General features: G+C 61.1%; 1 protein-coding gene across 4 annotated transcripts; it reads left to right on the top strand.

Moving 5' to 3' along the window:
* The first annotated feature begins 261 nt into the window (after positions 1 to 261).
* Positions 262 to 12,250, top strand: AMHR2 (anti-Mullerian hormone receptor type 2). Of its 4 annotated transcripts, XM_024109899.3 has the most exons (11): positions 262 to 416; positions 591 to 773; positions 1,514 to 1,666; positions 4,912 to 4,998; positions 6,577 to 6,716; positions 7,935 to 8,162; positions 8,577 to 8,691; positions 9,159 to 9,319; positions 9,866 to 10,013; positions 11,190 to 11,326; positions 11,634 to 12,250. In XM_024109899.3, the coding sequence occupies exons 1-11, from the start codon at positions 362 to 364 to the stop codon at positions 11,760 to 11,762; spliced, it is 1,536 nt and encodes a 511-aa protein (XP_023965667.2). In that variant the 5' UTR covers positions 262 to 361; the 3' UTR covers positions 11,763 to 12,250. The 4 variants fall into 4 exon arrangements, with proteins under 4 accessions (XP_023965667.2, XP_023965668.2, XP_065431570.1 ...); XM_024109900.3 differs by lacking the exon at positions 4,912 to 4,998; XM_065575498.1 differs by lacking the exon at positions 11,190 to 11,326 and having other exon boundaries at positions 11,634 to 12,060.
* The last annotated feature ends 573 nt before the right edge of the window (positions 12,251 to 12,823 follow it).

The raw sequence follows: 12,823 nt of genomic DNA on the forward strand, positions 1-12,823 counted from the left end.
GGGCACTGAAATTGCTGTCCAGCTCCCAGCAGGCTCTGAGCAGGCAAGAGTCGCTGATATCCCAGCAGGATACGCTATGCTCTGGGCTGAGTGCCAGCCCGCAGGCCAGGGGCCAAGGTGGGGAGCAGAGCCCATGTGGGCTGAGTCTCAGGGTGGGAGCAGGATCAGAGCGGGGCGCGGGGGAGCGCCATCCTCCTTCCCTGCGCTCCTTTTGCATCCCGTTGACAGTGTCTCGGCCCCATCCCACGCATGGAGCCGGCCAAGTCCTTCCCACCTGTGCTGGGCCTTGGGGGAGGGCCAGCTGGGCTCACACGCGCGCTCCAGGTGCTGGAAGAAGGACCACTGGCTGGATGGGGTGACCATGTGTCCCCGGGCCCTCCGCCTGCTTCGGGGGCTGTGCCTCTGGTTGCTGCTGGGTACGGGGCAGGGTGGGGGGCCCCCCGTGCTCTCCTAGTGCCCCATGGCAGCAGGGCTTGCACAGGCAGGGGGAGACGGGTGGAGGGCCAGGCTGCTGCCCCCAGGGGGTGTGGGAGGGAGAGAGCGAGTGTATGTCCTGCACCCACTCAGCTGAGCCACCTGTGTCTCTCCAGGCACCGTGAGCGGGAACCGGAGCTGCGTCTTCTATGAGACCCCCCACAACCTGCAGGGCTCCATGCGGCACCAGGGGCGTCTCCTGGCGGGCGCTGAGCACAGCACCATCCTCTGCCACTCCAGCCACTGCTGCTTTGGGATCTGGAACCAAAGCCACGGCCGGCTCCAAGCGGTGATGCAAGGTGAGGGGCTGCTGAAGTGATGGGGTGGCATAGGGTGACCAGACAGCAAGTGTGAAAAATGGGGGAGATAGTTGCCTATATAAGACAAAGCCCCTAATATTGGGACGTCTGGTTACCCCAAGGAAGCAGGATGCCTGGGTTCTATTTCTGTTCTGGGAAGGGAGTGGGGTCTGGTGGCTAGAGCGTTGGGACTGGCTCTGTCTCTCAGGGCTGGGAGTCAGGACTCCTGGATTCTATCCCAGCTCTCCCAGGGGAGAAGGGTCTAGTGGTTTGAGCAGGGGAGGCTGGGAGGCTGGACTCCTGGCTTCTATCCCCGGTTCTCTCAGGGAAGTGGGATCTAGTGGTTTGAGCGGGGGGGCTGGGACCCAGGGCTTCTGGGTTCTATCCCTGGCTTTGGCACCAACCTCTTGGGCGACTCACTTCCCATGTGTCTGTGAAAAGTGAATCTAAAAGCAGCGGGTGGGTTTATTGCCCCTGCAACTCCCCATGGAGGGAAAGGCCTGTGCGGCGGCTGCCCCCTGCTCAGACTGCCTCCCGTGTCCAACTGGGCTGCGGCTGGCTCAGGCCAGCGAGGGGGGAGGGTCTTTCCCATCCCCAGGTGGCTGCAGGGTCAGAGCTTGGGCACCCCAGGACACTGCTGGGAGAGGGAGTTGTGCTGGGGTGGGGTAGAAGAGATTAGGCTGCGGGGGGGACTCAGTTCCCTGATGGCTCTGTCTGTCTGTCTCTCTACGGGAGGCCAGGTTGCTGGGGCAGCGACCGAGATGGCTGCGACTCCCCAGCCTGCAAAACCAGCCCCGTCCACACCGCCGGGGTCATCTTCCAGCGCTGCCTGTGCCGCTCCGACTTCTGCAATGCCAACGTCAGCCAGCTTGGGGCCCCTGCAGCGCCGCAAGGTGAGGTATCGCTGGGGGACAGGGGGCCCAGGGTGGGGTTAGCAGGGGGCTGCAGGTCAGAACTGAGGGGCACTGGCAGAGCTGGGGCTTGGAGATGTCTGAGGGAGCGGGGGGGGGATTGTCGTGATTGAGGGGCTCTGGCAGAGCTGGGGGGGTCCAGGGTAGGGTTAGCAGGGAGCTGCAGGTCAGGACTGAGGGGCGCTGGCAGAGCGGGGGGATGGAGATGTCTGAGGGAGCGGGGGGGGATTGTCGTGATTGAGGGGCTCTGGCAGAGCTGGGGGGGTCCAGGGTAGGGTTAGCAGGGAGCTGCAGGTCAGGACTGAGGGGCGCTGGCAGAGCTGGGGGAGGGAGATGTCTGAGGTAGCGGGGAGGAGGGTGTCGGGATTGAGGGGCACTGGCAGAGCTGGGGGAGGGAGATGTCTGAGGTAGCAGGGAGGAGGGTGGCGGGATTGAGGGGCACTGGCAGAGCTGGGGGATGGAGATGTCTGAGGTAGTGAGGGGCATGTTGGGACTGAGGGTCTCCGGCAGAGCTGGGGGGGCGGGCAGGGGGGTTAGCAGGAGGCTGCGGGTGAGGACTGAGGGGCACTGGCGGAGCTGGGGGAGCCCAGGGTGGGATTAGCAGGGGGCTGCAGGTCAGGATTGAGGGGCACTGGCAGAGCTGGGGGAGCCCAGGGTGGGATTAGCAGGAGGTTGCGGGTCAGGATTGAGGGGCACTGGCAGAGCTGGGGGAGGGAGATGTCTGAGGGAGCGGAGTGGGGTTGTTGGGATTGAGAGTCTCCGGCAGAGCTGGGGGGCAGGCAGGGGGGGTTAGCAGGAGGCTGCGGGTCAGGACTGCGGGGCACTGGCAGAGCTGGGGGGGCCAGGGTGGGATTAGCAGGTGGCTATGGGTCAGGATTGAGGGGCACTGGTAGAGCTGGGGGAGGGAGATGTCTGAGGTAGTCGGCAGGGGGGGCGCATGTTGAAAAAAAATTGAGCCAGACACAAGATAAAGCATAAATAATTGCCCTGGCCCTTCCTGTCATGTCTGTCCCATGCATCCCCTTCCCCCCCCCTCCCGGTCTGGCTCTGCTCCGCTCCCCAAAGTGTCCCCATCCCAGTCTCCTCTGTGCATCCCCTCTGCAAACTTCCCCCCACCCCAGGCTGGGAGAAGGACCCTGCTTAGCATGGGGCAGTCAGTGTGTAACCCCCCCCCCCCCCAGACCCATGAAGGCCGGGATCTCCTCTCCCTGCCCTCCAGCAGGTGCGCAGTCCTGGGGGAGACCCTGGCTATCTGGATGTTCTGGCCTGGACGCTGCCCCACAGACCTTGGGGAGGCGAGCCAGGCAGGGGAGTGCGAGCGCCAGAGCTCTGAGTCACCCTGATAAGCAGCTGGGAGGCAGGGGAACCCGGCGCTCACACGGGACCGGGCTGGGCTGGCGGGACCAGGTCTGACCCAGCGATGCTGCCCATGTCGCGTCCTGCCGAGCAGCTGCCACGTGGGGCTGCTGGACTTTCTGTGGGGAGTGGGGTCTAGTGGAGGGAGCCAGGATGCCTGGGTTCTGTACCCAGTTTCGGGGAGGAGTGTGGTTTAGTGGGTTAGAGCCGGGGGATAGGGAGCCAGGACTCCTGGGTTCTATGCCCAGCTCTGAGGGTGGCAAGAATGGTGTATAGTAGTTAGAGCCGGGGGATGGGGAGCCAGGACTCCTGGGTTCTATTCCCAGCTCGGGTGGAAGTGGTGTATAGTAGTTAAAGCCGGGGAGTAGGGGTTCAAATCCTGATTCTTACTCTGTCCCAGGGCCAGGGCTGCGGGATGGGGGGCTGACCCAGAGGGCTCAGCACAGGGAGGGGGGCTGTGCTCTGAGTGGCTGCTCCTACGGTGCCAAACCCTGACCCCCTGGTGTGGGCTCCTGGCCTCGGTTTGCCCTGATCAGGCACGAGGGCCCCGTGCTGGACTCCTGGCCGAGCCTCTGCCTGGCTCCCCAGTGAGAGCGCCTAGGGCAGGGAAGAGATCAGGGATCGAGCTCTGGCCCCTGAGGTCTTTGATGCTGTAGCCAGGGCCAGTCTGATTCCAGTATGTTAGCTCTCGGGGGGGGGAGGCTGTGAGCAAAACAGGGGTCGGGGACCTCTGGAGCCTCATCCCCCAGCACAGGGCAGCAGGGCGCAGCGGGGGCAAAGGGGCAGTGGAGGGTGGCACAGTGCAGCAAAGGAGGGGTAATTCCCTCGGCTCTCCCTGCACCCCTCCATCCCGCTGCTTCCCTCTCATCTCCGGTTCATTCATTCCTGCAGCAGGAGGAAGCACTTAGTCGCAGACCCCACTTTGCGGGCTGGAGAGAAAGGGACGGGACGAGCCCCCTGTGCCTTGCCCCGAGATGCAGCTCCCCTGCACTAACCACTAGACCCAACTCCCTTCCCCAAGCTAAGAATGGAACCCAGGAGTCCTGACTCCCAGCCCCCTGCTCTGACCACTAGACTCCACTCCCTGCAAGGAGACTATCTTGGCATCTGCCAGGAAGGATGCCGAGCTGGAATTGGCCAGGCCAGGATCTGACTGCCCTGCTCCTGGGGCTGGCTTGGGTCCCCCCCACCTAGCTTTGTAGTGCCGCGACCCAGCTCCCCACCCCACCGGCTTTGATGGGCTGCAGCATAGGGAGGATACAGGAATGTTGGCAGCTGACAGAAGTGTGTGTGTGGGGGGGGAAGCCGTCCTTTCTCCTGGAGTTTAATTAAAACTCGAGCAGAGGAGCATTCCATGGGCGGGACGGGGAGCGAGGGCCAGATGTGAGGGGCTCCGGCAGCCCCCGTCCGGTTCCTCAGCCTCTCTGCTCCAGGAGGGGGCTGGCTAGTGGCTAGTTGGGAGAGGTGGCCACTGGGCCCCGAGGCGATGGGAGGGGTCATGGGAGTTGATTAAGAAAAGGGTCACTTAGGCTGAACATTGGGGGTGGTGGGCACCCCGACACGCCGCATCCGGGTGAGGAATTGCCCCCCAGGGGACAGGCTAGGGGGCCCCCGTTCCCTGACGGGGGAGGGGGGGGACAGGTCCGACTGGGAATGGTGCCCCCAGGGAGTGGTTGGGAGCGCTGTTGCTCAGGACATTTAGCGCGGGGGTGGACCTGGTGCCGGGGGGCGCACCCAAGGGGGCAAGCCGGCGACGGCTGGATCCCAACGCCCCAGCGGGAGCAGTATCCTGGGCGTCCTTTTCATCTAACCCCGGGCCGTGTCTGGGGCTGAGTCCTCAGTTCGGCCTCCCCCCCCCGCCTTGTCCGCAGCCTCGGCTGGGTCTGCTCCGACGGGCACCACCTGGATCGCCGTGGCCTGCTCACTGCTGTTCTTCCTCAGCTGTCTGGCCTTCCTAGGTATGGCCTCCCCGCCCCCCGCCCGGCTCCTCCAGGCACTCGGCCCAGCGGGGAATATGGGGTTTGAGATGTCACCCTCTGCCCCCCATCACGGGTCTCCTGGTCGTCCCAGCCATGGAACCTGGGCCCCATTAGCACAAGCCCCAGTCGTGTGAGGGAAGGAGTGGCTCTGTAATGGGGCTGTGGTCCCTGGTCCCAGCCAGCAGGGGGCGCCCTGGCCAGGGGCACGAAGCCAGTTAATTGCCCATGGACGCCGCTGCCCTCTGCTGGAGGCAGCATCAGGGCTGCTGCGCCAGTCTGGACCCAGGTTGCCCTCTAGTGGGCGCAGCTGGAATTCTGACCAAGGCCCAACGCCGATAGCCCCAGTGGGGAACCCCCTTCAGCTCAAGCGGCCTGTTAAAATCACAGGGCTTGGGGTGCTGCGGGGGTTCTTAGTATTTATTAGACTCCCTGTTCCTCTCCCCTCAGTCCCTGCCTCTGCCTCACACGCAGGTACACGCACAGCCTGACACACACACACTGGGTTGGTGTACGATTCACACACACACACACACACACACACACACAGACAGGGTCTGTCAACACACACAGTCTGTCTCTCTCTACACACACACACACACATATGTGGTCTGTCCATATTCACAGGCTGTCTCTCTATACACACACACACACACAGGGTCTGTCAACACACACAGTCTGTCTCTCTCTACACACACACACACACGTGGTTTGTCCGTATTCACAGGCTGTCTCTCTCCACACACACACACACACACACACACACACACACACACACACACACACACACACACACACACACACAGAGGGTCTGTCAACACACACAGTCTATCTCTCTCTACACACACACACGGTCTGTTTGTCTCTCTATACGCACACAAACTGGGTTGGTGTACAATTCACAGAAACACGCACACACCCACACAGTTCGTCTGTCTGTCTGTCTACACAATCTGTCTCCACACGCCACATCGTCTGTCCGTCTCTCTCTATATACACACACACATGCACACACACTCAGAGTCTGGATGTCTGTATACACAGTCTGTCTCTCTCTAAACACACAGTCTGTTTGTCTCTCTATATACACACATACAAACTGAGTTGGTGTATGACACACAAACATACACACCCACACTGTCTATCTATGCACAAACCATCTGTCTCTCTCTCTCTCCACACACACACACTCACTCTGCGTTTGAGTCTGACTCACACATACATACACACCCACACTATCTGTGTATACACTGTCTGTCTGTCTGTACACACACAGTCTGTCTCTCTCACTCTACACACACACATACTGGGTTAGTGTATGACTCACCCTGTCTGTCTGACTGTCTATATACACACACATGCCGTGGGTTGATTGGTGACAAACCCACACACGTTCTCTCTCACGCCACCCCCCCCACACACACCCCGGTGGTTTATGTTGAGCAGCCCGTGGGCCCTGCAGCTCTGTGTGGTAGTCCCAGGGCACTGCACCGTGGTTGGGCGTTCGGCCCAGTCCCCTGTGTTACTGCAGGGGGAATCTCTCTCGCTTTCTCTCCGCAGTGCTGAGAAGGGTGAAGGTCTGTGCAGTGCTGCTGTGCCAGGAGGAGAGCGGCGAGCTGACCAAAGTCACCATAGACCCCCATTCCAGCCATGAGAGGGAACTCCCCAGCCAGGAGCTGCCCGCGCTCCAGTTCCTCCAGGTCTCACTTGGTGGCTGCGTTGGGGCTGACAGCACGAACTGGCCTTTGCCTCGGTCTCGCCTCTGTCCGTGTGGGTTGCAGCCTGGTTCTGCAGGGGGGACAGCAAGCATCACCTGGCATGTCCCCGTTGAGCTGCGGGAGGAGGCGGATCAGTCTTGGCCCATGCAAGCAGGTGTTTGTGCTGGCAGTGCCAGGCGGGGGCTCCAGAGCTGCGAGCTTCCCTGGGGCAGTGCCAGGCAGGATTTCCACTGCTGCAAGCTTCAGGGTGGACTGATTTAAAGCACGGATTTTAATCTTGATTTAAATCACCAAGCAGGAAACCTTGACTTAAATCACTGATTTTAATTGCGTTTTGCATTTGTATTTTTTAGTTCTTTTCCCAACGGTTCGTTCTGGTTGGTGGGTGACCATTCAAACATGTCGATTCGCTACTAAATATAGCCTGTTCTCTAAATTTGGTCCTTCTCTTTGCTAACCGGAGGACGCGTTATATCTATACACATTTATTTAAGCAGTTATGTAGCTTAGCATTTATTTAGTGAGAATCTTAATTTTGACAGTTTGGATTATGTTCGGAAACGGCCAAGGACACGTTTCTTATTTGCTAACAGATGATTGGTCACTTGTGATTTGTTGCAAGCTGCATCTGGATGGAAATTGGCATTCCAGTAAAAATGCACAAAATCGGCATTTGAAAAGGTTTTGATTAGTGAAATTAAACTCCTTAAATGCCCTGGATACGTAAGAGGACCAAACCCTAAGTTTATCCAAACGCATTTTGCATTCAAAACTAACTGGCTTATTCAACAGTGGGAGAATGATCTGTCGTTAGTGAATTGAGGGATTGTTTCTGGTCATTCTGGAGCCTTTCAAAGGTATTTAGGCATCTAAAGATGCTAATAGGTGCCTACAGGTATTTTCAAAGGTTAAGAACCTAACTCCCATGGGAGTTAAACAAAATAAAATAAATTGTATCCACGCTGCTAAGCATCCCTGCACCAGTGCCCGGCCATGGACTCCACAGCGCTGCGAGCTTCCCCGCAGCAGTGCCCAGCTGGGACACTAGCGCTGTGAGCTTCCCCGCAGCAGTGCCCTACCTAGGATATGGCTAGGTTCTGTGGTCCCCTCTACATCCCAGGTTGCCCTTGCCCACCCCCGGTGCCAGGGCAGCCCGGAGGCAGGTCAGAGTGTCACCCTAGCTGTCTTTGTCCCCCGCAGGTGCTCCAGGATGGGCGCTTCTCCGTGGTGTGGCAGGGCACCCTGCACCAGACGCCCGTCGCAATCAAGGCCTTCCCCGACGCCTGCTCCCAGCACTTTGCAGCCGAGTGGTCCGTGCACAGCCTGCCCCTGATGAACCACGACAACGTGGCCCGGCTCCTGGCGGCTGGGCGAGGAGGGGTGCGCGGGGAACAAGGGAGCCTGTTGGTGCTGCAGCTCTACCCAGCGGTAAGTGCTCACCCCGCAGCCAGCCCTGGGCATGGGGGGGGGAGGGGGGTGATGCCACTGCCCTCTGCTGGGCATGTGCAGAACTGTGTGGGGATTGAGTACCTGTGCACGGGCAAGGAGGAGATTTTGCTCCGGGATTCTGCCTGTTCTCAGATATGGAGAGAAAGAATTTAGTGTATTCAGAAAACTCTTCCTGATGGGGGATGGGTCCAGCTGGGGAATCATCCCATCGCTCCCCATCAGGGGGATGGATCCAGCCAGGGGAAGGACCCGGGCCCCCCTCCCCACTTGGAGTTTCACAGCCAGACTGAATGGGGTCCTGGTGAGCAGACTGCACGGGGTCAGGGCTGCATCTGACGGGCCCCTGTGATTCTGGCCTGGGGTCCGACTGAGCTGGGCTCTGTCTGCCCGCAGGGTTCCCTGAGACACTTCCTGAGCCAGCACGTCAGCACCTGGGACACCACCATCAGACTGGCCCTGTCGCTGGCCCGGGGGCTGGCCTTCCTGCACGAGGAGCTCTGGCACAACGGTAAGAGCCTCCCTGGCTCCTGGAGCCCTGCAGGGGGAGCAGCAGGCCCCTGGGGCAACGCCTTGCCCTGCCCGAGCCCCCTTTCCCCCACTCCTGGTGCCCAGCCGGCCGCAATGTGGCGAGTTCGCCCCACCCACCGCCTCGGCGCGGCTAGTTCGCCCATCCTCAAGGGGGAGCACAGGAGCTGGGAGGTGGGGATAGGACACATGGCCCGTCAGTCCTCCCCTCCATTAGCCAATCACAGCCAAGGGTCCCCCATGCCCCACCAGCCTGTCCAGTGCACTAGGCCCATGAGCCGAGCTGGTGCAGTCTCTGCAATGTCCCGTTCTCCGTGCCTATCCCAGGGGTAGGGTGGGGGGGCCAGGATTCGGCCCTTCTTGCCCTCTGGTGGCACTAAGGGGCACAATGGCTCCCCCCCCACACGCACACAGCTGGACCCTTCCTAACCCGTGTCTCCTCGGTGCCAGGCCTGCACAAACCCAGCGTGGCACACCGGGACCTGAGCAGCCAGAACGTGCTGGTGCGGGAGGACCAGAGCTGCGCCATCAGCGACTTCGGCCTGGCCACGGCGCTGCCCGCATGCCTGGAGCAATGGGGCGGCGGCCGCATGGAAGCTGCTGTCAGGAAGGTAGGAACTGTGTGTGTGTGTGTGTCTGTGTGTGTGTGTGTGTGTGTGAGTGTCTGTGTGTGTGTGTCTGCGTGTGTGTGTGTCTGTGTGTGTGCAGCAGCACTTGTACTCAAGGCTCAGAGATCTGGGCGGTGAGTCCAGCTGGAGAGCTGGGAGTGTGTGTGTCCGTGATACCCCCCCACACACACATCTAGGGCAGAGAGGGGAAGTTTTAATGGGGGTGGCGAAGGTGGAGGCTGGGGGAGTCTGAGCTCCCCGGTATATGAGCGCACGGGGGGATGTGTGTGATCACATGTGAGCGTGTCAGAACGTAATTGAGCATTGAGGTGGGGGGGGCGAGGTAGGGGAGCCCGTGGAAAGGAGGCTGTTTGAGGGGAGGCTGGGAGCCCCATTTGGTATGAATCAGCCCTGTTCACGGGTACACGCATGGGAACTTCAGCCCTGGCACATGCAGACGGTTGCACTAGCATGGGGAAGCTCACCCTCGCGTGGCACGTGAACGGCTGGTGGTCGGCGGCTGGCGCTGACCTGCCTGCCTGATCCCAGGCAGGGACCCAGCGGTACATGGCCCCCGAGATCCTGGATGACAGCCTGGACCTGCAGGTCTGGGGCCGCGCGCTGAAGCAGGCCGACATCTACTCCCTGGCCCTGGTGCTCTGGGAGATCCTGTCGAGATGCTCGGGGCTCTCCCCAGGTGAGCGGCTGTAGGGCTCGGCGCTGGGCGTGACCCCCTGGACCCCAGGTAGGCCATGCCAGGCAGGATCCAGGCTTGGAGCCCATCCCCCAGGCCTCTGTCCTGCCTGCACTGGTCCCTTTCTGCACCCCATGGCTCCTCATGCCCCCCAGCTTAACCATTGCTCAGCCCACTTCCCCCAGCCATGGCCGTGCTGCTGTATGCAGCCCCCATCCCTAGAAAGCCTCAACACCCCCCGCGCCAAGAATTTCTCTCCCCCCTGCTGTACCCCCCCCCCTTCCCCCCATGCACTATCAAATCAAGAGCCTCCCCCTCTCCCTGGTGGCAGCACAGACAAATAAAGTGCTGGAAAGGCTGCCACCTGGTGGAAGTTTGGAGAAATAACATGCAAATTCTCACCCCCCACACACACATCCTCACCTGTCACTGGACCTTCTGCGCTGCACAGTGGTCCCTGCCCTGGGGAGGTGTCTGGGAGCTCAGCCCCTGGGGAGGATGCCTGCCCCCGGCTGGCGTGGGAAGGGGAAAAGGGGTATTGCTTACGGGCTGATTCCTAGGAGCAGTGAGCCAAGCTGCCCAGGAGGGAGGGGGCCCTGGGGCCAGAGTTGCAGCTCCATACACTCCAAATCCAGGGGGGCTGATTCTCGTTTACCCCCTTCCTGGGCTGAGGGGGGGGGGGCAGGGACAAGTTTGTGCTCCTCGTATTCTGGGCCCAGTCCCACACCTCTGGTGTCGGAGCAGCCTCAGGGCTGTTCTAACTTACCCTCTGCTCCAATGGGCCCCGGGAGGCAGGGAATACCCATAATGCAGTGTGCTTTGACCATGCCCTGCTCTGCCCCCTGCACTGGCGCTAGGAGCAGAGCCCTTACGTGGTCACGCCAGCCCCACACCAACTGGGGAGCCTGCTGCCTGGGGGGAGACTCTCCAGGGGGCCACATATCCCCACTGTGCTGTCAGTGCAGCCTGAGTGTGCCGAGAATCAGGTCTCTTGGATCCAAGGGGAATCCCCATTAGCCAGCAGCAGTAGTTGGACTTTTATCTGCTCTGCTGGCCACTTGAAGGCGACACGCGCCCAGGCACTGAGCCAGTCGCTGGTACCCAGGTCATCTTAGGGGCTGGGCTGGATGGAAGCCACGGCTGTTTGACCCCCACCTGTCCCACTCTCTCCTCCCCTAGACTGCGGGGTCCCTCCCTTCCAGCTGGCCTACGAGGCGGAGCTGGGCAGCAGTCCCACGTATGGGGAGCTGAGGAGACTGGCCGTGGAGGAGAGGAGGAGGCCAGCCATCCCCGACTCCTGGAGGGGGACAGGCCAGGTAAAGGGGTTTGGGGGGACTCTAGGGGGAAGGGATAAAGGAGCAGTAGAGGGGAGGAAAGACGCAGCTAGCTCTGCTGTTGGTTTAAAGGCCAGCGGTAAATACATCTATGTAGTGAGACCCTTTGGCGACCCCCCAGATTTTATTATATTCCCTGGGGGCTTTACAACCCTGGCCTGAGCCCCACAGGTGAGCAGGGTGGGGGTGAGGGTCTTGTCTCTGCTGCAGCAGGTTCTCTCTCAGGGTGACCCCTCAGCCAGCCTGGGGTCCGGAGCCACCTGCACCCTGAGAGACCCCTCTCTCCTAGGTCGCCATCTGCCTGCGGGAGCTGCTGGAGGACTGCTGGGACCCCGACCCCGAGGCCCGGCTGACGGCCGAGTGCGCCCGCCAGCGGCTCCAGTCCCTGGGAGCCGAGTTGCCGGCGGGGGTGTGCTGAGCTGGCAAGGGGTGCTGCCCCCATTCTCACCCGCCACCAGGCCACAGTGCCTGGGAATGCTCCTTGGGCCTCGGGTTGGCACTGACGGAGGGAGAGGAACTCTGGGGGCAGGGATGGTGCCACGCCTGTGTCACCCCAGCTTTTGCTGGCGCTGTATATAAACACGGCTGGGCTGCTGCCCAGCCGACCACCCCCACCTGGGCCGGATTCGAACCTGCCGCTGCCCCCTGCTGGATGGGATCAGAGCTGCCTGAGCGCAAGTGGGAACCGATTGGCCCCTTATGGAGCTGACACAGGTCTTGTCCATACCCCCGGCAGGCAGGAGGGGTGTACGCCGCACGGCATCCAGCGTGTGAGTGGGGTGCAGGCGGCTTGGCCAGAAGCCATGTCTGCATGATTGTGGCCATGGGTTTGTTCCCCAGATCAAGGGATCGAGCCCCATTCCGGTTTGGTTGGCTGCTTGTGATCAATAAATTGTGTGCCCTGTATTCTGGGATCAGTCCCAACCCCTTCTTGTCGGAGCAGCCTCAGGGCTGCTCTAACTTGCCCTCTGCTCCTAGAGGCTCCGGGAGGAGGGAATACCCATAATGCAGTGTGCTTTGGCCATGCCCCCCATCTGCCCCCAGGCTAGGAGCACAGCCCTCATGTGGTCACGCCAGTCCCACACAGATATTCCAGCCCCACACGGATGGGTGGGTGTGCAGCCCTTAAGTTACCCCCCATCCCCTTCATGGACATGCATCTCCTTAACCCTCCGCCCCACACAGATGGCATGCACCTCTATTCCACCCCCCGCCCCCCATAGGCATACAGACCAGACACACACCCTCCCCCAAGACACATACACACACAGGGCATATGCCCTCAGCCACTCACCCACTGATGGGCATACACAGGTATACACCTTCCATGCACACTGTCCTGGGCCTGGGCTATGTTGTTTACACGGTGGATAGCAGGACCAAATGCTCCCTGCAGGGCCGCCCAGAGGATTCAGGGGCCCTGGGGCAAAGCGGGGGAGTGGACATAAAAAAAGGCACCACCCGCTGCGGCGCTTGTAC

The sequence above is a fragment of the Chrysemys picta genome, chromosome 22 (assembly GCF_011386835.1).
Source record: "Chrysemys picta bellii isolate R12L10 chromosome 22, ASM1138683v2, whole genome shotgun sequence".
In the NCBI taxonomy this organism is placed as follows: Eukaryota; Metazoa; Chordata; order Testudines; family Emydidae; genus Chrysemys; species Chrysemys picta.